Source organism: Durio zibethinus, chromosome 12, assembly GCF_047325235.1.
Source record: "Durio zibethinus cultivar Kanyao isolate XHJ-2024 chromosome 12, ASM4732523v1, whole genome shotgun sequence".
Taxonomy (NCBI): Eukaryota; Viridiplantae; Streptophyta; class Magnoliopsida; order Malvales; family Malvaceae; genus Durio; species Durio zibethinus.
In genome coordinates, this window is record NC_143173.1 from 3,238,269 (window position 1) to 3,262,623 (window position 24,355).

Genomic DNA, 24,355 nt, shown 5'->3' on the forward strand with positions numbered 1-24,355 from the left:
CTAATATGACAGAAAGAGATGAGCTGTAAGCGTGCCATCAAAAACTGAAGATCATCTTCCATAGCCAACTTCTTCATTCATCGCAGCTTGATGACAAAGTTCAGCCTCAAGATTAACTTGCTATTATCAAATTCAAACATGATTTATGCCATCCCCTTCTTTCAACTAAAGTACAAAATAACGTTAATGCTAAGCCTCAGCCACTAATGCAAATCCTGCTTGCACGAGTGCGTTGGTTCCATCAATGACAAGCCCACTATTGTCCCCGGCACCACAGCAATTCTTGCATTTTTAGTTTTAGAATCAAACGAAGCACCTTAATCCAAGCAAGAGGGATTTTTGCCATTGCGAATGGTGCCTGGAGCTATAGGAGGGAAGAGATGGGTGTGTTAGTTCTTCAACAAGCTCTTGAAAATCTCTAAAAGCAACTTGCCAAGTGAGAACAGGGTCACCTGTTTTACCTTCAAACAAAGACTCGTTTCTTTCTTTCCAGATATGCCAGTATAAACAAGCTATGAGTCCTCGTACACTAAAAGAGTTAAAATCAGGAAAGGAGCAAACAAAATCATTCCACCATTTATGGAAACCCACGAAACCTTCGTAATTCTCAATCAATAGTTGAAACTTGAGGCAACCCCAACAGCTCCAGCAAAGGGCAAAAGAATAAAATGTGCTCTGTATCTCTTTGGGCCAAAAGAATATTAGAGGTAGATTGCATCCGTCGGGCAAGGTTTTTCATCGTTTCCAAAACATTATGACACGTGCTTCATACAAAAAATTTAATTTTTGGAGTAACAAGCAACTCCCAAATACTCTCCCAAAATCTTTCAGCAAGTTGATCCTTGTCACTTGAATTTGCAGACAAAGGAGGGCGATGTATTTTGAAGAAGCTTAGAGCCATATTTGACTGTGTATGCTCCATCTTTGGTGAAATGCCAAACAATAGAATCCCTCCCATTAGGGTCGCCAACAGGAATAAGGCTTATAGCTTTAGCCTCATTCACATTGAAGAGATCCTTTAGCAATCGAAAATTCCATGCGCTTCTATCAGGTTTAATAAGGTGTTGGACCAACGAAGGACCATTGCAATGAGGTCAGGGGGAAGAGATTTGGAAAGAAGGAAGTGATGGGACCCATTTATCTTGCCAAATGGAAGTCTCGTCTGCCGGAAAAGGTTTATATGAAATTTTATAAGTGAAATTTATAAAATTTTATATTAAAAATGAATAAATAAAAATTAAAAATTAAAATTGATAATTTAAAAATCTCATCACATAGATTAATTTTATAAAATTTGAAAATTTTTAATAAATTTTGATATATTTATTAAATAATATTTTTTATAAAATATTAATAGAAATTTTATCGTTAAATAAGTATTAATTAAATTTAAATTATAAATAATTTTTTTAATAATTTTTTTACATATTGTTAAATTTCATATTAAATTCTATCAATCTATTAACTTGAATTTTTTTTAAAAAATTTTTATTTACTCATTTTTAATAAAAAATTTCACAAATTTCATATATAAAAATTTATATAAGTTTTGTCCTGACATGTTGAAGTATGTCATAAAATCGATTGTATACGCTATGAGATCCATTTTATATTAAGTATTGTTATTATTATCTAAGGTATTTTTTATCTATAAATTTATATACATATATTTGATATTATTTATTTTTTATAAATAAAGTTTTTAGAATAAATATATTTTACAAAAATTTATAATTATGAAATTATTTTTGCATCAAAATATTATTTCTAAATTGTTCATAATCAATACTTCATAAAAAAAAAATTAATAAACTTGTTGAGATCACCACATGCTTATGCTCTAAATGGTTGAAGTTTTGCTAGCTTATTTGCAATAGAATTTGCCTTTGGAGAGACGTGATTCAAGGTGTCACCTTTAAGCTTGCTTTTGAGGATTCCAATGTCATTAAAAATATACTTCAACCGTCAAGGGGCAGTAGCAGGGTTGTTGGCCCAATTGGGTTAGTAAAGTATGAGTAGACAAATAATCAACCATTGTATAATGAAATTCTACCCTAATAATCTTAAGTTTATGATTTATAATGATAAAGTACCGATGCACTCTAAATAATCAGTAAACGAATAAAATAAAAAAAAACGCTTATTCAGGAATGACAGTTCAATTTATCTTTGATGGGTTTCGATTCGATTCAATTTTTTAAGATTTAATTTTTTTTAAAAAAAATTAGGTTTCGGATTAAATAATAGTAAAAAAAAGTTGAAGTCAGATTTGTGAGTCGGATTTTAGACAAACTTGATCCAATATATATGAAAAGTTAATTTTAATAAATGATTTAATTATATATATTTATATAATTTTATATTTATATTAAAAATAATATTTTATATTTTAAAAATAAATATTTTATTAATTTTAAATTAAATTTAATCGGATATAATTTATACAATATTAGATTGGATCGAGTTCGAATATAAAAAAAAAATCATCAAGTTAGATTGGATCAAATTAGAAACAAATAAAAATCTATTCCGACTCAATTCGTTATCATCTCTATGTATATATATAGTTATTTTTAACCTTTCCTTGTCTATTTTTGTTTCTACCAATCCCGTGATCTAACGCATCATTTCTGAGTTTTTGTCTTAAATTAACATCTAAAGATTGCTTTAACTAGTTGAAGACTAGATTCATGAATCAAAGTAAGGGTATTAAATTTCCTAATCATGCATTCACATAATATTCTATTCTACTTTCGCATCATGGAAAAATTAAATTAAAAAAAGAAATAAATAAAGAATTGAGAAATCAATCCATTTTCTTTTCTCTACAACTCGGATTGCGTCAAACACTGAAATAAAAGTTTTTAATGTTGTTAGAAACACCCAAAGGTAAGTCCCAAATTTACAAGTGTACACTACAAAGGAAACGAGTGAGGAAGCAAATGGCAACTTCGGAAGATCATTTGTGCTGGGGCTTATGCAGTCATTTGTTGTTGCTGCACAATTAACACAGAATAATTGCCACCAAAATCTGCTGATGAAAGCAAGTCTCCAATAATCCCAATCTCTTGAAATTCTGTCCATTCTTGGAGACCAAGAGTTCGGGGATCTTCATGGTTATATCGTCTCCCAACAATGATAAGCTGGTAGTTATCCACAATGGGTCGAAGAAATGTTGAAGTTTGAGGTCCATCATTTACTTGCTTCTTAATGTATGTTATATTATATGCACTTTCCCTAATATCCTTCAACATCTCATCATCAAGCATTCTGTCAGACTCATCTAAGATGGAGCCTAAACCGTTTGCAGCTTTTAGATGAATTACAGTTAAGCTAATGCTTTTGTCTTGTGAAATGCGTTTGGCTAACGATAGAGCCTCCCTATCATCTTTACCCCCCAAGAAGATCATAGCAATGATGTATGATGACGAGTTATCTGGTGATGATTTATCTTTAGAATTGGAGTGTTTTAGATGTCGGCGTCCTTCAATAAGGATGCCGACTGAGCAAGGTGCTCTTTCTAGGATATCGCAGTTCAGGCTCCTTATGGTTTGGTCTTCTGATTCAATGCTCCCATCGATGTACCATCTCCGGTGAAATGGAAGTATTATAAAAGAGGCGAGCTGGTCCATGGCAAGGTTGCATATATCCTCGTGCATCAAATTTGGTGGAGAGACTGCGGTGAAAACATTCACTGATATAGCTTCCCAATTATCTCGCTCAAACTGATTAAAAGCGAGGACTACGTTCTCAGAATATGATTCGTTGGATAGGGTTTTCATGTTTTTTTTATGAGCGATAAAAATTGGTGTGGCTCGCCCGTTGAGCTTAATAAGGTGAAGGACATCAAGATGAATGGGGCTTTCTCTGGTTGGATAGAAGGCATTCAAAATGTTAATGATAGAATTGACATTACATGGTACGTGAATGCAACCAATCATTCGCAGCTCCTCATTGAGCTTGGAATGCATGATGCTCCTTTTCTGGTAGGATACATACTTCCCTGATGGATCATAGAATCTTTTCACAAGTATTGGCACAATGCTTGCTACCACAATGATGATAATACTCATGAAAGCGAATATATCCTCCGATATCACCTGCATTTGTTTTAAGTGAATGGGTGTTTGTAATAGATAGGTCTCAAGTTTTCAGGTTTATTAGCTTACTCTATCTTTTAACAAATGTTAATTCATCAATACTTGTACTTGTGTATGCGTGGTTGTGAGCCAATGATTACATGAATATACTGAAAAGACCAAAAACAAAAGATGGAATACGTACCTGGGTGTCATTCAAGAAGCTATAGGAACCCATCTCAACGATACCTTTGGTTATCATTATAAAAGCAAGTGCTAAAGAATCCTTCATGGGCATCTTGCATAATAGAGGTAGCATCAGAGAAATCCCAAATTTGACAATAAGTGTTACTATAGCTGCAATTGCTTGGTGCGTTGCAAAAACGTTACTCTTTTTGAGGTAAGACAAGTCAACCCTCATGCCACATGTTGTAGCAAACAAAGGCAAAAACAATCCTGAAATAATAGGGTCCAATATTTCGAGAAGAGCAGATCCCATTGGGGGTCCATCAGGAACAGCCAATCCTAGAATAAATGGGCCAAAGAGAACGAATATTCTATATAGTTCGGTCATCCTAGGTGACATCATGAACGCCCAAATGACGGCATAAGGGAGTATATCATTTTTTTTGCTACCCTCGGGCATGTGTTTCACCATCCATTTCATCATAGGTCGCAACGCAAACACAACGGATAAAACAAAGCTTATAGACAGTCCAGAATCAATCAGAACCACTTCTATTCCTTTTTCAAGCCCAATCTTCACCCATTGGCTAACATTCATAAGAACTAGTGACACAATGTCACCAATAAGTGCTGTTGATAGTCCTAGCCTACCAAGTTCCGAATTCAGGATTTTCAGCTCGTTAAGAAGGCAATGTATAACCGGAAATGAAGTCCCGGAATATGTTACAGCAAGAAAAAAACTTTTGTTTGTAAACAAGTCGCCTTCTGTGTGAAGGGCCTTAATCGTTATCAAACAAAATATCAGAGGCACCACCACTGTTAGGAAACCAATACATACGGCCTTTCTTCCGGACTTGTATGCCATGCTCACGTCCATCTTCACCCCACTTAAAAATAAAAAGAATACATAGCCCAAGGATCCCACCGTACCCAGAACTGCAATACTATCCTCTGACCTTGTAATCAACGAATAGGGATCTTTGAAAACCGTAGGTCCGAGTATTATCCCTGCCTGCATTAAGAATATACAACCCTTTATTAGAATTTTCTCGCGGGCTGTGAATGAACTATTAAAATGAACAAAAAAACAAATAATCATATGAGATCATGCACGTACAAGAATCTGGGAGATAAACATTGGCAATCCCAAGAATTTGAGCATACTATGAATTGTTTGAGTCAGAAGAAAAGTGACAACCATCTGGAGATGAAGTCTTGGTCCAGCAAAATCCATGAGGCTTTCGTTCTTTCCTTTCTCCCAAAGCAGCTTAACCAAGCCTGGAGAGCTTACTTTGGGAGGAAATTTAAGACAGACCTCTTCCTCTATTCTCAAACCATCCGTTCCAGTGATGTACGATCTTGAATTATTAAATGCCATCGTGTATTGGCTACAAAGATATTGAAGGGAGCGGAAAGAAAAGAGATAAAGAAAAGATTGAATTGATGGATAAAGGGATTGGGAATCATTTCTTATATAAAGTTTTTTGTTTCTTTTTCAGTTTTATTATTCTTGGTTTGGAATCAAGTGGACCAACATCTTGTTTAACAAATTCTTGTTTCAAACTTCCTATCACAAACTGAAATTAATTTTATCACTTGGACCATATATCTTTAGTATTATAGTTAATTCCTAATGGTTAACTCTGTTTTCCAACTAACTTATCTTCCTTTGAGGCAGCAAAATTTTTATAAGCCAATTAATTGATCCTATTGATAAAGTTTATTTTTCCTTTTTAAGTTTCCTCAAGTACTCATTTAACATACTTTTAATTATTGCATGTATATATATTGTGACATCCCAATTTCATATCAAGAGATTCTGTGGATCTACTTTAATATATAAGTAGAGATTTAAATTTAAACCTGTATGATATTATTTGTTTTGATCTAAAAGTCTTACGATTTTATCTTACAAAAAACACCTCACAAATTTAGCATTAAGCTTTTATATACATATATATTATAGCAAATCGACAGAATCTTCCTATATAAGATTGGAATGTCACAAAATTTCCTTGTTAGAGCTTGACTTTCCCATCAAGCTCAACACAAAATACACAAATTCATCGAATCACACCAAATATATATATATATATATATATTATAATAGATCCACAGAATCTCTTTATATAGGATTGTGGTGTCACAAATTTTCCTCGTTAGAGCTTGACTTTCCCGTCAAACTTAACATAAAATACACAAATTTGTCGAATCATACCAAACATTGGGCAAGCATAACACAAAGCACACACAGATCACAACATTACACTAGCATAAGGATTTTAGAGGTGGCTCCCATCTTATAGCACTTAGTTCTCGTAGAATTCTAGAGATGGCTCTCACGATATAACATTTAACTTTTGTTCAATGGTGATTGCTTTGATACCATTTATGGACTTGAGATTCTGTAAAGTATTATTTTTGAGATTTTGATTTAGTTTGATATCTGTTGCCTTGCATGCTTGTGAGATTCGTCTCATGAGTATGTGACGTTGTTACGTCCTAAATTTTCAAGTTTGAGGCATGACCTACACCTAACCTGTGAGATATTATTTGCTTTAACCCAAAGATCTTACAGTTTTATCTTAGAAAAACTCATCACAGATTTGGGATTAAATTTATATATATATATCATAGCAGATCCTCAAAAGCATTTCAATATGAGATTGGGGCATTACAAACTTTTTTCTTTAAAACTTGACATCCCCATTAAGCCTAACACAAAGCATACAGATCTACCAAATCACATTAAACATTGGGCAAACCCAACACAAAACATACACAGATCACATGATCATACCAGATGACGTTCTCATTAAGCCCAACACAAAGTACACACAGATCACAAGATCACACCATATATTAGGATTCTAAAAGTGATTCTCACTGTATAACACTTAGCTCCCACAAGATTTTAGAGGTGAATCTTACAGTGTAGCACTTAGCTCATGTTTGACTGGTGATTGCTTTGTTACCATTTGTGGAGACTTGCACTCAACTTGCGAGGTTTTGAACTTTTTTGACCTGAAAATCTTATGATTTTGTTTCACAAAAAGCGTTTTACAAGTTTAAGTTTAAGTATCTACTTGTATGTCATAACAAGTCTATAGAATCTCTCGATATAGAATTGGAGTGTCACATACACACATATATATATCTTAAAAAAAATTTCTCAAAATTAAATTTCTTTTTTCAAACTTATAATTACATTTGCATTTATGAGCTTTTCTTTTTGTCAAATAAAACAATTCTAAAGAAAAGAATATTTGATTTTTTTTATAAAGAAATTCAAAGTTTAAAAAAATTAACAATGAAAATTTTGTAAGTTTTATGATTAAACTTTAATTTTGTGAAAATTCATCTCTTAAAGGAAGTAAGAGAAATATTTGGACTAAATCTCGATTCCATATTTCAATTTTTAGTTCTATAAATAAAGAGATATAAGCCAATAAAATCTTTCTACCACTAAATCAATTTACTAGATAAATATATTGATAATATTGTAAAAGTTTCTTACATTATATTGATTAGAAGTTGAAATAAAATTTGAAATTTATTGTTTATTAGTATTAATATTGTACAAATGCCTTGGACTATTTAAGTGCAATTTTGTCATTTATTTTCATTATGTACTTTGTAATACGACTTCTATTTCACATTGATGTGGAAATTTTAATTATTTATAGAGAGAATTGATGAGTGAAGGATCAATTATTTCTATTTAAACCTTATATCACTCGTCTTTTGATTTTTTAATCAAGGAAAATGAATTTAAATTCGACTATTTAAGTAAAGTATATGCACTTACTATTTTTTTTTGGTTTGGAACTCTTCGAAATTTTGTAGTCACTTTAAGTCTTGATTAATCTGAAGTCGAGTCGGATCAAATCTCATAAAGAAAACAAGTTCTCCTAGTGCTTGTCTTCTCCATTCATAAGTTTCGAAATCAAAACTTTACTTAAAAAGAATTGAGTTCTTGTCACTCAGATCAATAAGCGTTGCTTGTGCATTTACTATTTTAACAACCATCACTTATCTTTTTGACATAAAATATTTATATATTAAGGGTTGTTTCATTCAAAAAAAGAAAGACTTTTAGTTGAAATTTTACTCTTTGTAATTTAATTTCTTAATTTGATTTACGGAATGTGATTTTTAAAATTTTTTAAATTCTTAACAACTTCAAAAAGGGAAAAATAGGGGAAATATAAAACTCTCCTTTCCCTGAAATTTTTTAAATTCCAGAGGAAAAGTAAAAATTTTACCTCATTTGCTCTTACTTAATTACATTTTCAAACTATACAAACAATATTATTTACCTAAAAAACATAATAACTTATATGTTGCTTTTTATTTAATCTTCAGAATTCAACAAAAGATGACATTTTTAAGGTAAAATATTTTTTCTATTGAAAATATTAAAAAAAACTATTTTTCATAATTAAATAAAGATAACATTTTTAAGAAAAAAAATGCTCTTTGTTGAAAATTTGAAAAAATTTATTTTTTTATAATTCTTAAATTTCAACGAAAACAACAAATTTAAGATTAAAAACATGATTTTTATTGAAAATATAAAAAATTTTACACTATAATAAAATTTTATTATTACATATAAAATTTATTATTATATGTAATATATGTGCAATAAAATCTAAAATAATTTAACTTAAATAATTTAACAAAAATATCAAATACATAACTTACATGTTAAATAAATAAAAATTTAAATAAATCATTAGTTTATTCATGTGTTATTTATGTCTCACATGTTATAAATATCACATGTTATTTATATATATTAAAAATAATATAGTAAAAATTTTTATTAAATAATCGTACATTCCTCTAATCAAATACAAAAACTTTATATTTTTTAAGTTCAACAAAATTTAGGAATCATACTTTTTTCTCCAAATTTTGTTTTCCAAAATCTTTTTTTTTTTTAAATCTAAGAATTCGTGAATTTAACACCCTATATCGATTTATGAAACACATATATATATTTATATCTTATTTTACCATTCTTATACTATATAATAATTTAATATCTTTGCATCGACTTTTTTACATACAAATTAATATATGTATAAATATATATATATCCAAACTTATTGAGATTCCTTTAACATATAAGAAAGAAAAAAAAAAAAAAACAAAGCACCATTTTGTCGCTGGCCCTTACCGAATAAAAACCAAACCACGATGCATCTACACGATACAAATCCTTGGAAACTAAGGCAAACGAAAAAAAAAAAATAATAAAGGCAGAAAAAGTAGTTTGACAGGCCGAGCAAAAGAGAGGGACGAGTTGAAGCAACAAATTCTTGAGGAAGCCATCTTTTCAAATGAAGACATCAGGAGCCGCAACGGAGTTTTAAGGATGGAAGCAGAAAAACCATGGAAGTGGGAAAGTTGCTTGGTTTAGCTATCGATGGAGATGAGGAGGATAATATTGACAAGCTGGTGAACAAAGAAAAAGAAGAGGGCAACTGGGCAGAAGTCCTGTACGTTTTTAATCCCACGATTTTAATTCTTTGTCTCTTGGGTTTTTGGTTGAAATATGAAGATTATCTCCCTGAATATTAGAGGTATTGGTAAAAAGGAAAAAATAAGAGCACTTCAAAGGCTTATATGCAAAGAAAAGCCTTCCATGGTCGATATTGAAGAATCAAAATTTATAGGGGTTTCAGACAGAATTATCAGTCAGCTCTGGGGTAGTAAAGGAATCGGGTTTGTTCATAGTGATGCTTGTGGGTTGTCAGGTGGTCTGAATTGTATGTGGTCTGAGGTTGAATTCCTGGTAGATTCTGTAATAGTTAACGATCGTTATATCTGGCTGAAAGGAAATTTTTACCAATGCTCGGATGCTGTTAATTTGGTCAACGTTTATGCTTCTAATGAGGTTCAAGAAAAGAGAATTTTTCTGGAGGGATTGGCAGATTTAAAAAACAACGATAATGAGCTATGGTGCTATGCAGGAGATTTCAATGCAGTGTTAAATGAGGATGAGAGGGTGGGTATCTCTGATGTTGATCGTTCGGCTTATGACTTTGTTAATTTCACATATTTTGTAGAATTGGTGGATCTTTCCCTATGGGAAGGACATTTACATGGTACAGAAGAGGTATCTCCATGGCTATGAGCAGGCTCAATAGATTCTTGCTATGTTCTAACTGGTTGTCTACCATCTCAACCATTAATCAGTGGTGTCTAGATTGCTCTATTTCGGACCATGTTCCTATTTGCCTAGGAGTAGACATTGTTGACTGGGGACCTAAGCCTTTTAGGCTGTTTAATGGTTAGCTTGATGATGCTGAGTTCAATAGCTTGGTGGATAAAAAATGGAACAATGATTCAACACAAGGATTTGTGAGTTTTAGCTACAACAGAAATTGAAATGGTTAAGGAGAGACATCAAAATGTGGAATGGCTATAAGAGGGGGGCATATCAGGCTCAGTGGAATCTCTCAACAAGGAAATTGCTGATTTGGAAAAAAGGCATGAAGAATCTCCTACAAATAAGGAAATCGGCTCTCTCATCAATTCCAAAAGGGGCGAGCTTTGACAGCTTCAGAGGATTGAAGGAAGAACTTGGAGTCAGAAAGCTAGAGTTAAGTGGTTCCAAGAAGGAAATAAAAACACAAAACTTTTTCATTGCTTAACCAAAAGCAGATGGAGGAATACTTTCCTGAGTAACTTATCCTTTCGAGGCACGTGACTAAACACTCCCAAGAAAATTAAGCAAGCTGTTGAATGTTATTCCAAAGAGCATTTCAAGAAAGGAAATGGAACAAGTCTCACCTGCGTGGAAAAAACAAAGAAAGTGTTGGTGGTTTGGAAGGATATTATAAGTCTGGCAAAGGATCAAGGAGCTCAAAGATTCATTGGGACTAATAGCTGTAGATGGTGTATAGGTGATGGGAAGGAAGCACTATTCTGGTTTGACAAGTGGTGTGGTGATAAGCTGTTGTGTGAATCCTTTCCTGGACTTTTCCTGCTTGCAAGTGACAAACATGCAAAGGTGGCAGACTATTCTCAAAATGGTAAATTTATGCACTTGGATTGGGAGTCTTTTTTCAGAAGAACATTGTTTGAATGGGAAAGAACCTATCTGCTGAGCCTGCAAAAAAGTTTGGAAGGTATCAGACTTTATCATTCAAGAGGGACCGAATTGTGTGGGAATAAGATAAGATAGGGAGATTCTTGGTGAAGAAATGTCTAGAATGTTGGAGCAAGCTAATCAATCGTTAGCAATGCCTGAACTGTGCCATTTATGGAAGCTAAAAATTTCTCCGAAGGTGCAATGCTTCTTCTGGTTAGTCATCGTGGAAAGAATACCTACCAAGTCTTTCCTGAAAAGTTAAGGTATGCCTCTTACTCCTTCCCACTGCATGCGCCCATGGTGTAATCAAACTGTTGAAGAAGTAAACCTTGTTCTGTTCTCTTGTGATTGGATGTATTTATTCTGGTGTGAGTTCATTGACTGGTGGAGCATAAAAGCTGTGTTTGAAAATAAGCAATTAAATGTGGGAGAGTTAATTTTTTTGGTTAAACTTAGATCAATGTTCTGGATTAAAGCTTTGAATGAGGATGCTCTTATAGCTGAATCTCCATGGTGGATCAACCCCTACAATGTGCCCCACCTAAAGCAAAAAAAATTGAAAAGCCTAAGAGTTCATGAAGCCCTCCCGAGGGAGGAGTTCTAAAGTTCAATGTTGACGGTGCAGTGAGGGGACAGCCAGGCCAAGGGAGTTGTGGGGGTGTTTTGAGGGATTCAAATTCCAGAATCTTAGGAAGTTTTTCTTCTCTTCTTGGTAGTGAAGTTTCCAATGTGGCTGAATTATTGGCTGTCAAAATAGCTCTACAATTGTTCGTTAATTGGGATAGATTTAGAAATAAGAAATTGGTGATTGAATCAGACTCATTAGTAGCAATAATTTGGTGTACCAGAAAAGAAATTTGCCCATGGGAGCTGTGGTCTATACTGACTGAAATTGAGGAACTTATGGGAAACTACGAGGTTTTTATCTAAAAGATAGCCAGAGAGGAAAATGGTTTAGAGGATGCTCCAAACCAGGGGTTGACAGAGATCATTGTTATGTTGTGTGGTGTTAGGATCATAGCAGCTAGTGTTACTCATAGTAGCAGGTTTGATCTGTTAAGTCCCTGCAAACTGTATAACAAAATATCTCCCACGTTGTACAATGGTAGATGAGTTTAGGCGTCTGGGATGGTCTTCATTGGCCATTTATGTGCCATTGATTAGTAATCTAATAAATCTTAGCTTTACAAAAAAAAAAGTCTCACCTTCTCTAATTTAGACCACCCAGAAAAATTATCTATTGCTCAGGGTCAGCAGCTAAAATTCCCTTTCAACGAAAAAGAAGTATGTGAGGCAGTAATAGGTTGCAGTAGCGATAAAGCACTGGAGCCTGATGGTTTCAACTTCGACTTCATTAAAAAAAAATAGGACATTGTTGAAATCGAAGATAATGGAGTTTCTGCAGGATTTTCATTGGACAGCAAAGATCCCAAAAGGAGTTAACAGCTCATTCAACGCACTTGGTCCAAAAAAGCAATGTGCAGAGTCATGGGATCATTAATCCACTCTTCTCAATTGGCCTTTGTTAAGGGTCGTCAAAGCATGGATAGTGTTTTAATAGCAAACGAAACTGTTGATTGTATCAAGAAGTCTTACAACGGTGGCTTGGTGTTCAAACTAGATTTTGAAAAAGCCTTTGACAGTAGTGACTGGAGCTTTCTCTTCTTTATTATAAGTCGCATGGGTTTGGTAATAAATGGATCGATTGGATTCAAGGCTGCTTATGTAATGCATCTGTTTTGGTACTCATAAACTGCTCCCTTCCAATTCAATTATGCTGCAAAGAGGTCTCAGCCATGGTGATCCACTCTTGCCTTTCCTATTCAACATTGTTGCTGAAGGGCTGAGTTTTCTACTTAGAAAAGCTGTTTCAACTGGTTTGTTTCAAGGAATCACTGTGGGACATGGGAACTTGCAGGTCTCTCATCTTCAATTCGTTGATGATATAATAATTTTCTGTCAGCCACATAGAGTACTTACTTGCTATTATAAAGTCCTCTGCTGTTTTCAATTGGCCTCAAGCTTGAAGGTAAACTTTCATAAATCTGCCTTGTTTGGTATCAAGGTTGAAGCCTTGATTTTGGAAGAATGGGCTTCGAAAATCAATTGCTGGGTTGACTCCTTTCCTATGAAATATCTTGGCCTTCTTTTAAGAGGCAACCCCAGACCCACTTGGCAGCCAGTTATCAACACTTTCAGAAACAAACTTAGCCTTTGGAAAAGCAAACTTTTATCCTTGGGAGGCAGGGTTTACTTTAATCAAATCTGTTCTTTCTAATCTTCTGGTGTGTTACATGTGTATGTTTAAGGCCTCTTGTGGAGTTATTGCAGAACTAGAAAAGATCCAGAGGCAGTTCTTATGGGGTGACTGTGAGGAGAAGAGAATATTGAGACTGATTGACTGGGGAATGATTTGCAAGAGCAAAAAGTATGGCGGTTTGGGGATTGCTAAGTTGCAGTACGCTAATCAAGCTCCATTGTCTAAAAGCCGTGGAATTTTGGTACAGAATGGAACACCTTGTTGAGGAACGTGATCCGTGAAAAGTATAAACTACTCATTGAAGATTGCTTCTCGCCCGCCCCATTCTCTCTCTTGTATTTGGAAGGACATTCAAAACATACGGTGTGGAGGAGTTATATAACATCATGTATTCCAATTTTTTTTCTATATAGGTGAAGGCTCTAAGATCCATTTCTGGAATGACAGATGGATTGAAGGCCACTTATTGAACTTAGTTTTGGAAGAATATATGCTCTTACCGTAAAAAAAAAGATTGTTTCATCAAGGAATTTGGAGAATGAGACGATCAGACTTGGAAATGGAACATAGAATTGAGGCGTAACCTCTTTGATTGGGAAAAAGACCAGTGGGAAGACCTCTTCAAGATTTTAAACTCCGTCTCACTGTCTACCTCGACCTCAGACAGATCTATATGGATTCACGCTACCAATGGCGTTTTAGTCCCAAATCACTCAGACAAGATTTGGGGGAAAACATCATTTCACGAAGCATCCATCGAAAAGCTCATTGGGAAAGGCATTGCTCCACCATAGAAGTCTTTGTATGGAAAGCTCTAAAGGCTATATCCAGTTAGGACGTGCTTTAAATAAGATAACTAAGGAACGCAAAAATTAAATATCCATTCTGCGAGGAGACTGAAATTGTCAACCACTTTTTTATTTGATTCCATTTCTCTTGGAAATTGTGGAACAAATACTGCGGGCAATGGAATATTTTCTAGGCTATTCCTGGGACACTCAAGCTCCTCTTTCTCTCTTGGAATTGCCTGGCCATGCAGAAGGGTGACAAACATGTATAGGATACTCTGTTCTATGCTATCATTTGGTCAGTTTGGTTGGCACGTAACGAAAAGATTTTCAATCAAAAACCTTCTCAACAGATGAACTTTACAACCTGATATGTATTAGACTTGGATGGTGGCTAAAAGCCAAAATCCCAGAGATAAGCTTCTCTTTCCAGGACGTGGTCTCTAATATCCAGGATATATCGGTTTGGCGCAATACAAAACTAGCATGGAAAAACATTGATTGGGCCCCCTCCACCAGAAGGAACGTGGAAGTTAAACGTGATGGTTCGGCAATTGGCAAACCAGGTCCAGTAGGCATCGGAGGTATTCTTCGAGATCACGAAGGTAAAGGTAATCCTATTATTTTCCAAAACGTAAAGGAATTTAAGATTCAAACTTTGCGAAATTGTTGGCTGTCTTTGAAACTCTATCCTTTATCGTTGAGGCAAACAATGACTCCTTCCCGAGAATTATTGTTGAAAGTGACTTATTGCTTGTTACTTCTTGGTTAAACACAGTATCTAAAAGCCCATGGAAGTACAACAACATCATAAACAAGCTGCATAATCTTTTTGCTCATGTAAAGATAATTTCATTTGTGCATGTATTCAGAAAAGTTAATTATTTTGCTGACTCCCTTGCTAAACTTGGAGTCCATAGAAGATCAGATTTTGTAGCATGGCTTTAGCAATGTATGCTCATTTATTAATAAAAAGTCTTTAATTAAAAAAAAAGGAAAAAAAAAAAACCAAAGACCGAAATCTGCAACTGAGAAAGCCGGAGTTGTTTCTTAATTCTACTATTTATAGATAAATAAACTTCATATGCATGATATATATTATGATGTAGTATTTTTTTAATTTATATGAATATATGTAAATACAAAGAAAGTGAGAGAGATTTGACGGCAGGGACCAGGTGTTCGAATTTTAAGCCAACCTTTAAGACATTTTCGTCCCGTCGTTTAATATGAAAAGTTCAATGAGAAAATGACATGCAGTGCCACTAGCCATTTTTGTTTGATGTCACACCCGCCTCCCCTTAATAAATTATTCCACCATTTTTTGACCATCACTTTGGATTTTTTTTCCTTTTAGATTTTATTATTATGAAAAAAAAGAAAAGAAAAGAAGTTGTCTCTTCCCTTTACACCGACCCAGCTTTCCATGCATAATTCCTTCACATGTACTTGCAATATAGCTGAAACCCTAGTTTACCTTCTCCAACCCTTTCGCATTCCCTTTTTTTTCTTTGTTTCTTTTACCATTTGGCCACTCTTTTCAAGGTTTTTCCCATGTTTTCTCTCTTTTTTTACCATTTAGTCACATAATTACTATTCAAAGGGGGGAAAACGTGTAACATTGGCATTTTCTTGACTGCTACCTAATTATGTTTCAGTGTTGATCTAAAATAATATTGATAGACCAAGTCTAAACCCACCAAAAAGAATGCTTTTCACCTTTTGTCAAGTGTGAAAAAGTAGATGAAAAAGTTTGAATAATAGGATAAAAAATTCTTAAAACAGGGAATGCTATCTAGCTAGAATTGAGTCGATTGATGGGAAATAGGAGCAAGAAGGTAGAACATTTTGATAAAGCTTTGAAGAGGCAATGAAGTAATTTCAACTCTAGGAGGTGCAAGCAACATGAGGGTGATTTGGTAACTTTAGAAAGTAACATTCCATCAGGGTCTTTATATAAGTTCACCCCTCTCTAATGTATTCTAGCTGTGTATTCATGTGCTTTTGTTTTTTCTCCTATATTTTAAACTTAAGTTTCAGCTTCAAGGGCATTTTCTTCTTGGGGGGGTTTTGTTTTTTTCATCACAGTAATGGAAGATCAAGCTCCAGATCCTAATAGTCCGAGCCATGGTTCAGAGAGAAGTGAACGAGTGAGGTCGAGGTGGACTCCAAAGCCAGAACAAATACTCATACTTGAGTCCATCTTTAATAGTGGTATGGTAAACCCTCCTAAAAGTGAAACTGTGAGAATAAGAAAGCTGCTTGAGAAATTTGGTTCTGTTGGGGATGCTAATGTCTTCTACTGGTTCCAAAACAGACGTTCAAGGTCTCGCCGCCAACAACGACAACTGCAGGCTAGCCTTGCAGCGGAACATAGAAATAACCAAGCACAACTACTTGCTGGTGGTGCAATTCAGTATGTAAATAGTGGTGTTGCTATGGGGTTTGCAAATTCTCTGTCTAATTTTTCTTCTTCTCCACCTTCATTCCTAGTTGGTTCCTCTTCTTCTTGTGGTGTTATGGGTGATGATGGAATGGAAAATCTTCTCTCAATGTCTGCTCTAATGGGGTTTCAAGAAATTGGACAAAGCTCGAGTGATACATCAGTTTTGTGCCCATCAGAAACTTCGAATTTGCACTACCAATCTGGTAATTGCTTGGCAGATCAGAGAGTTAGTTAATTCCTTCTTTTACTTACTAACATTTTCTTTTGCATCTTAATTTTTTTCATGCAATTTATAAAATTATTCTTATGTTATGTTTGGCTTAAAAATGACAAGTTGATGGAATATTGTGGATTATTGTCATCCACTTAAAAATTATAAAATTTCTTTTCCCAAATTTATGTTATAAAATTCATGAATTTGAAAAGTCAGATTTCTTTTTTAAGATTGAAAATGACAGAGAATAAAGGCTCTACAACAGTAACTTTCTTGTGATATAACAATGTATTTAGTTAGTGTTTGAAAATAAAGCTGCACTATACCCCATATATATGCTGCATTATATATATATTTTCATATTTAACCTTTCTCTTGCCTGATTCAAGAAATTTTTGAGTTTTGAAGGGGTATCAATGTCATACAGGAGGAACTAATGATTGAAGAAACCTAAAAAACCTAAGCCAAACACTTCACTTTTCTCGAGTTTTCTTAAAGATTCTCTACTTTCTTCCAATATTTAAGGGAAACAATGATAAGGAAACCCTTAAAATTGATTTCTCAATTTCTTTACAGAGTCTTGAGACCTAAAAGCTAGCATTAAATTTGGAGAATAGACTGTTGTTACACCAGTAGTTCAGTTTGCAGATTTTCAGCATCTAATCTGCAGTTATTAAGTGCTGAAATCCTGCAACTGATCACCTAAAGCTGGAAATCTGCAGGACTAATAGTAGAAAAGAATAAAGTTAATTGTGAATCTAAGCCATGGATTCCCTTGTAATTACTGGGATTCTTTTAGCTGCTTTTCAGGATTCATCACAGTCTTCATCAATGGAGTGCCAACAGAAGTTCCAAGGGGGCCACTTGACATGAAAGCCATGTTTAGTCAAGATGTAGTGTTGGTCCACTCCTCGGGTGTGCCTGTTCCCACGAATGAGTTTTGCTTTTCACTTGAGAGTTTACAGCCTGGCGAGAGCTATTTCCTGGTAAGTTCATTTGGAAGATAATTAAGTGCCTAGCTCTACAGGCACCAAGAGTTTTACATCAGACTGTTGCTGTAAAATTCTATGTTTTTCAATGATTTTGATTTCACAGTTCTTCTTCTATACATCTCCTCACCTCAGTATACAGTTGTCTCTCTCTTATCTGTTTGCAATGTCTGCTTCAATTTTCCTTTCCGCCGTATCTTAACACATACTTTTATTTGTCTCTAAATTAGGAAATTTAACTTGAGAAGTATAGAGATTTTGGTTCCATTAATTATTCCATATAGTTGTACTTTCTTTTTAAAGCTCTTTCAAAGACAAAGAACACAAAAATCCCAAACTGAGAGGGAATTTTTTGGAATTCTAAAAAGATTCTCACATGCGCACACAATCATTATGTTTATAAAATTAAAAGATATGCTTAGAATATATACGGTATAATTATTTCATGTTGTTTAGGGTTTGTAAACTTAATTTTAAATTCAATATTAATGCTTAGAAAGTATAATTGCACTTATCTTCTGACCCTCAATGGTACGAAATGTACCAATTACATCTCATATTCTCATTTAATTTGGATATAAAGAAAATTTTGATTACAGGTTTCAAGGACAACTTGAAGAGGAATTAAAGCTGCAAAGTATGCAACAACACCCAAAGTTTCCCTAGCAGCTTTGGTTTATTTTTATGTCTCCTTAATTTCTTTCCTTTTACTTGTTTGTTTAATTCTCTTGTTTTATAGGAACTTAGTCAACCTAAAATCACATAAATCAACAGAAACCTTGTCTACAACCCAAGAGAGATTAGTGAAAGCATGGGATACATATATTCGTGTATATATATAACCAGTTCGCAGTCTGTTGATAAAGTACTAGTCTTTTAATTTTAGTAACTTAGGTTCAAATCTTGATAGCATCAAATATATGTCATAATTAAACTTATTAATTATTTACTACCAAACGCCCCGATAATGCTGCCATTACATACATGCCTAAAATGATATTCTTGTTTCCAATACATATCGCTTTCCATGGTTTCCAGCTATTGTTATACCATGTAAATAGGATATTTCCTTGTTTCAAATAATAGAAATCTGTCCGTTTATAGGCATTTAAGTCAATCAATTGGGGCTTTCAATTTCCTTATTGCAATTGCTTTATCCCAATTGGAAATGGCAATCTCAAAGGGTTAATTAGTTTTTCTAGGATAACAAAATAGATTAATATCTGGCCAAAAAAGAAAAAAAAAAGAAGAAGAAGACTACTAAGATTTAAATTAACTCATGATTCCACATGTCAAAACTTTCTCATTCGATCGTCCCAATAACTTAAGCAATTGCCTTAAAATGTTAGCTAATAGAGGGAATTGAGAGGAGCAAGTAGGAAACTTAGTCAATGGCGGCAAACATAATTAAAGGAAGTTTACTTGTTGAAAAATAGGGGTAAAATCACCTACAACTTTTCAAACTATTTTTTTATACTAGGAATTGTTAGGAATTGAATTTAATTATTAAAATTAAAAGTTTAATACTCTATTAATAGATCAAACAGTTGTTCTATTAGGAATTGAACCTAATCATTGAGATTAAAGTTTTAACACTTTATTAATAGATCACATTATTGTTGGTAACTTTTCAAACTATTCATAGACTTTTTTTATTGAATCAATTACATTTTTGGTACTTGAATTTGGAGAAAATATACAAATTGGTATATAAAGAAATAAAATATATAATTTGCACCTAAACTTTCAAATTAGTTATCATATTAACTTAAAATCTAATCCTACTAGCTATATCAGCTTATATATAGCTTTTGACAAATATTATTATGTTATGTATTTACCACAAATACTATCAACATCTTTTTTAATATAAATAAATAAATATTTTTTTGAACTATAAAAATATTTGTTTAGGATCGATAAATTATTATTTATCACATTACATCTAAATAAAGTTTTTATAAAATATTTAATACTTTTATTTAACAAATAACAAGTATATAACAAATTATACTAGTTAGATACCATAAAAAATTAAATTAACAGTATTAGAATTTGTATTAAAATAATATATTATTTGAAATTAATTTAGAATGTAAATTATATATATTTTTAAATACCAATTTATATATTTTCTAAAATTTAAGTACAAAAGTATAATTAACTCTTATTTATTCTACCATTCACATACCAAGATCCACAATTTATAATAAATAGATTCTTTTTCTTTTCTTTTTTTTTTTAAATCATAACAAAAGAAAATGTTGAATATTAATATTGGTAAAATGTAATGGAAGCTAAGGAGGATCAAACTCATTGTTCTATACAGTCTTTTACTTTCCATGTCATGGTTCGTACCTTTGTTGCTTAAAATGTCATATGGTTCTTATTGTTTAGAATAATAACTCAAATTCGATAAGAGATTTATTTGAGATTTGTTAGAGATTTATTTGGAATTTGTTAGATATTGCTTGATTGACAAGAAGACTTGTAGAAGAAGAATTCTAAAAAAAAAAGATTCTTAATAGGTAAGTTTGACTTGTAGAAGAAGAATTCTAAGAGGAGAGAGATTTTTAATAGGTAAGTTTGTATGGTTATAAATATGTGAAGTCTTTGCAGGGTTAGGTATGAGAAAAAGATGTAAAAGAGTTGTAGGGTTTTGTGGGATAGACACTTCATACGAGTACTGGGGCTTTACATCTTATGGGTGTGTATGTTTGTTTGTGAGTGGACTAGAAGAGATTGAGAAAGTTTACATAGATGTGATGTATGAATGCATATGGGTATGTGTTTGGTTGTGTTGAAAGGGTGCACATGGGTTTGTGTTTGTTTAAGTTGAGAATACTTCATAGGACTAGAGGAGATTGAGGGGGTTTATGAGTATTGATTGTTGAGTGGTTGATATATTTTGATGTATGTTTGTAATTCTCTACAACTAGTGGATCTTATTTCTCATCCGTAAATGTAGTTAGTTGGACCGAATCACATTAAATTACTGTCTCTTGTGTGATTGATTGATTGTTTGATTTCATTTTTGCTGGTGTGATTGGATTTTACATAGATGTGATGTATGAATGCATATGGGTATGCGTTTGGTTATGTTGAAAGGGTGCACATGGGTTTGTGTTTGTTTAAGTTGAGAATACTTCATAGGACTAGAGGAGATTGAGGGGGTTTATGAGTATTGATTGTTGAATGGTTGATATATTTTGATGTATGTTTGTAATTCTCTACAACTAGTGGATCTTATTTCTCATCCGTAAATGTAGTCAGTTGGATTGAATCACATTAAATTACTGTCTCTTGTGTGATTGATTGATTTAATTTTTGTTGGTGTGATTGGATTGAGATTTTTTAACCTAACAAGTGATATCAGAGCATGGTTCAAAACATGGGAAAAGACAAGCTTAGAGGAGCTCGATTTAAGAAAAAATTTTGAGTTTATATTTTAAGGATCAATTTATGTGAAGCATGAAGACACACAAGAGAAAATGATTGTGAGACTTTCATTGTAGGTAGAGCCAAGCATATCTAGCATGAAGACAGATGATTGATGGAATTTAAGTCAATGTGAAGATTGTTAGAAATAATGACTCAAATCCTATAAAAGATTTGTTTGAAATTTGTTAGAGATTTATTTAGGATTTGTTAGATATTGCTTGATGGACAAAAAGACTTCTAGAAGAAGAATTCTAAAAGGAAAGGGATTCTTAATAAGCAAGTTTGACTTGTAGAAAAAGAATTCTAAGATGAGAGGGATTCTTAATAGGCAAGTTTATATAGTTATAAATAGGTGAAGTCTTTGTAAGGTTAGGTATGAGAAAAAGATGTAAGAAAGTTGTAGGATTTTATGAGATAAACACCTCATAAGAGTACTGTGGCTTTATGTTTTATGGTGTGTATGTTTGTTTGTAAGTGGACTAAAAGAGACTGAGAAGGTCCACATAGATATGATGTATGGGTGCATATAGGTATGCATTTGATTGTATTGAAAGGGTACACATAGGTTTGTGTTTGTTTAGGTTGAAAATACTCCATAGGACTAGAGGAGATTGAGAGGGTCTATGAGTATTGATTGTTGAGTGGTAGATATATTTTGATATATGTTTGTAATTCTCTACAACTAGTGGATCTTATTTCTCATCCATGAACGTAGGTCAGTTGGATCGAACATTAAATTACTGTCTCTTGTATGATTGATTGATCGTTTGATTTCGTTTTCGCTGCTGTATTAGATTGAGATTTTTTAACCTAACACTTATTTGAAAGATTCTTTCATTTAATTAAAGAGGAAATGACAGATCAAGTTGTCAAAGGATGGCCAACATTACCTGAAAGGTTACTTAAAAAGCAAAATTTCCATCTGTTTAATTTACTTTTAATCAGATTGAATAAATATTGTGAGACTAAGTGACATTGAAACTTATTAGGATAATATTCAAGAATTGATTTTCCCATAAAATATAAGATAGATTAAACAAATTAAAAGAATGAAATTTATCAACAATGGTATTGCCTTTGCTATTGGTTTTTGCAGGATGGAGAATGTGAAAATTTGAGGGTTGATTTTGATGATTGCAAGAGTTAATGATCATATAATTTTGTGTGTTTTTTTCTGTTTTAGTTTGCCAACATCCCCAATGTTGCTAAAAACGAAGTCTCTGAATTTAATTCAAGTGATATAAGTGTATCACTCTAAGTTTTAGTGATCATATTCCAATCCTATTAATGACAATTATGAAAAAAAAATCTATTGATTTTTTAGAAACTGTTATCAAGGAAATTTTGAAAAATCTTTGGAAGAAGTGTTGTAAACACAATTGAGATGAATAAAACCCATTTTAGATTAATGAAGATTGATGAAAGGCCTAAGAACATTAATTCAAGTAGATCATTTGTTCTAGAATCTTGGGTCTGAATTCAACTATTTGTTCATTAGTTTTTCACTTTTTGCTTCAAAAATAAATTGTGCATCTCCAAACCCAATAGTCTTTACCACATAGTCCAGAAGTCACTCCTAATAAGGATAAGTTGCTTAAATGCAAATGACTTATTATTATTTTTTTGACATAGAAAATATCTCTCCAAATATAATAACAACGGTTGAAAATTATGTGTTGAAGCAAATCATTTCATCTCCTATCATTATAGCATAATTAATTAATTATAATTTAAAATTGTACGTGTCATAACTTATAAATTCGTGAACTTATAGTTAGGTTTGACTTTAGGAGTTACCACCGATATTTTTTATTTAGGTGCAATTGATCACCTAAGTGAATCTATCCTTTTTTAAAGAGAAATCTCAAGCTTAACTTTGGTATATTTAAAAGGTAGATTTTAAATCTACGAAATCAAGACTAGATCTAGGAGTACGATTACGTGTGAGAAAGGTTATAGTACTTTCACAATGCCTATCAAATGATGGTACTGGTTTGATTTTATATTATCCAAACCTTAAAATGTGTTTGTATTTACCTAATAAATTTAACATTGAAAATTATTCTTAAAATTACTTCAATAATTTGATAGCAATTTAGGATAATTTTTTTACTTTAGGAGTATTCATAGAGACTCATGTTCCATTATGAAGAAACTTCATTTTTAGATTCATTAACATATTTTCTAAGAAATCATTTTTTTGAAATTAATCAATAAAATCTTTCAATTATTTGATAAGATTTTATATCAATGCATATTCCCCAATCGTTTAGTAGGATTTTTGTTGAAAATTTTTTTATAATTTTTTTTAAAACCAAAGTCATTGAATCCTTCAATAGTTTGGTAAGATTTAACGAAAATTTGAATATTTTAATCGTTTGGTAGGATTGAAAATTTATTTTTTGAAAATTCATTGTGAAAATTTCTAATTATTTGGTAGAAATCATAATTGAAAACTAAAACCATAAATATCCTTTAATAGTTTGGGAAGATTCATGAAACTTAAATAAATAATATAAGATAAAAATAAAAAATGAAATAAAATAAAAAAATACCAAAGAAGAAAGCTCAGTGTCACAGTCTTGAAGTGAAGCCAAGAATCCCACATTGGTTAAGTACTGGAGTTGGTCTTGGGATATAAAAGGTTCACACATTCCTCTCATTGTGAGGCATCTTTTATGAGATAAAATAGTGAGGCCAGAGGTACTAGAACGGATAATACCTCACAAAGGTATGAACCGATATAAATAGGCTAATCTAGGACATCGGATGAATGCATGCCATGGTCTTAGGGTTACACGAGCCTGGAGGTTGAGTCTCGACCAGTGATAAGTGATATCAAAGCCA

At 32.8% G+C, this 24,355-nt stretch overlaps 2 protein-coding genes across 10 annotated transcripts; one reads left to right on the forward strand and one right to left on the reverse strand.

Moving 5' to 3' along the window:
• Positions 1–2,714: 2,714 nt before the first annotated feature.
• LOC111297427 (cation/H(+) antiporter 4-like) lies at positions 2,715–5,643 on the reverse strand. The gene is made up of 3 exons (XM_089741599.1): positions 5,383–5,643; positions 4,285–5,277; positions 2,715–4,100 (listed from the first exon to the last, which is right to left on the reverse strand). The coding sequence occupies exons 1-3, from the start codon at positions 5,641–5,643 to the stop codon at positions 2,976–2,978; spliced, it is 2,379 nt and encodes a 792-aa protein (XP_089597725.1). The 3' UTR covers positions 2,715–2,975.
• A 3,751-nt stretch (positions 5,644–9,394) lies between these two features.
• Positions 9,395–18,952, forward strand: LOC111295840 (WUSCHEL-related homeobox 11-like). 9 transcript variants are annotated; one of them, XR_016346828.1, is made up of 3 exons: positions 9,395–17,090; positions 17,889–18,064; positions 18,667–18,952. XR_016346828.1 is itself a non-coding variant. In XM_089769081.1 (3 exons), exons 1-3 carry the CDS (start codon positions 16,509–16,511, stop codon positions 18,682–18,684), a joined length of 753 nt encoding a protein of 250 aa, XP_089625207.1. In that variant the 5' UTR covers positions 9,401–16,508; the 3' UTR covers positions 18,685–18,952. The 9 variants fall into 9 exon arrangements, 7 of the variants coding, with proteins under 7 accessions (XP_089625208.1, XP_089625207.1, XP_089625204.1 ...); XR_016346829.1 differs by having other exon boundaries at positions 9,395–17,067; positions 17,878–18,064; XM_089769081.1 differs by having other exon boundaries at positions 9,401–17,067.
• Positions 18,953–24,355: the final 5,403 nt, after the last annotated feature.

Coding starts and splice junctions, on each gene's coding strand:
- LOC111297427 (XM_089741599.1), bottom strand. CDS start 5,643: ATGGCATTTAATAATTCAAGATCGTACATCACTGGAACGGATGGTTTG. Junction 5,278..5,382: donor TGTTTATCTCCCAGATTCTT/GTACGTGCATGA, acceptor TTCTTAATGCAG/GCAGGGATAATACTCGGACC. Junction 4,101..4,284: donor GCTTCTTGAATGACACCCAG/GTACGTATTCCA, acceptor AAACAAATGCAG/GTGATATCGGAGGATATATT.
- LOC111295840 (XM_089769078.1), top strand. CDS start 16,509: ATGGAAGATCAAGCTCCAGATCCTAATAGTCCGAGCCATGGTTCAGAG. Junction 17,068..17,888: donor GAATTTGCACTACCAATCTG/GTAATTGCTTGG, acceptor GCTGCTTTTCAG/GATTCATCACAGTCTTCATC.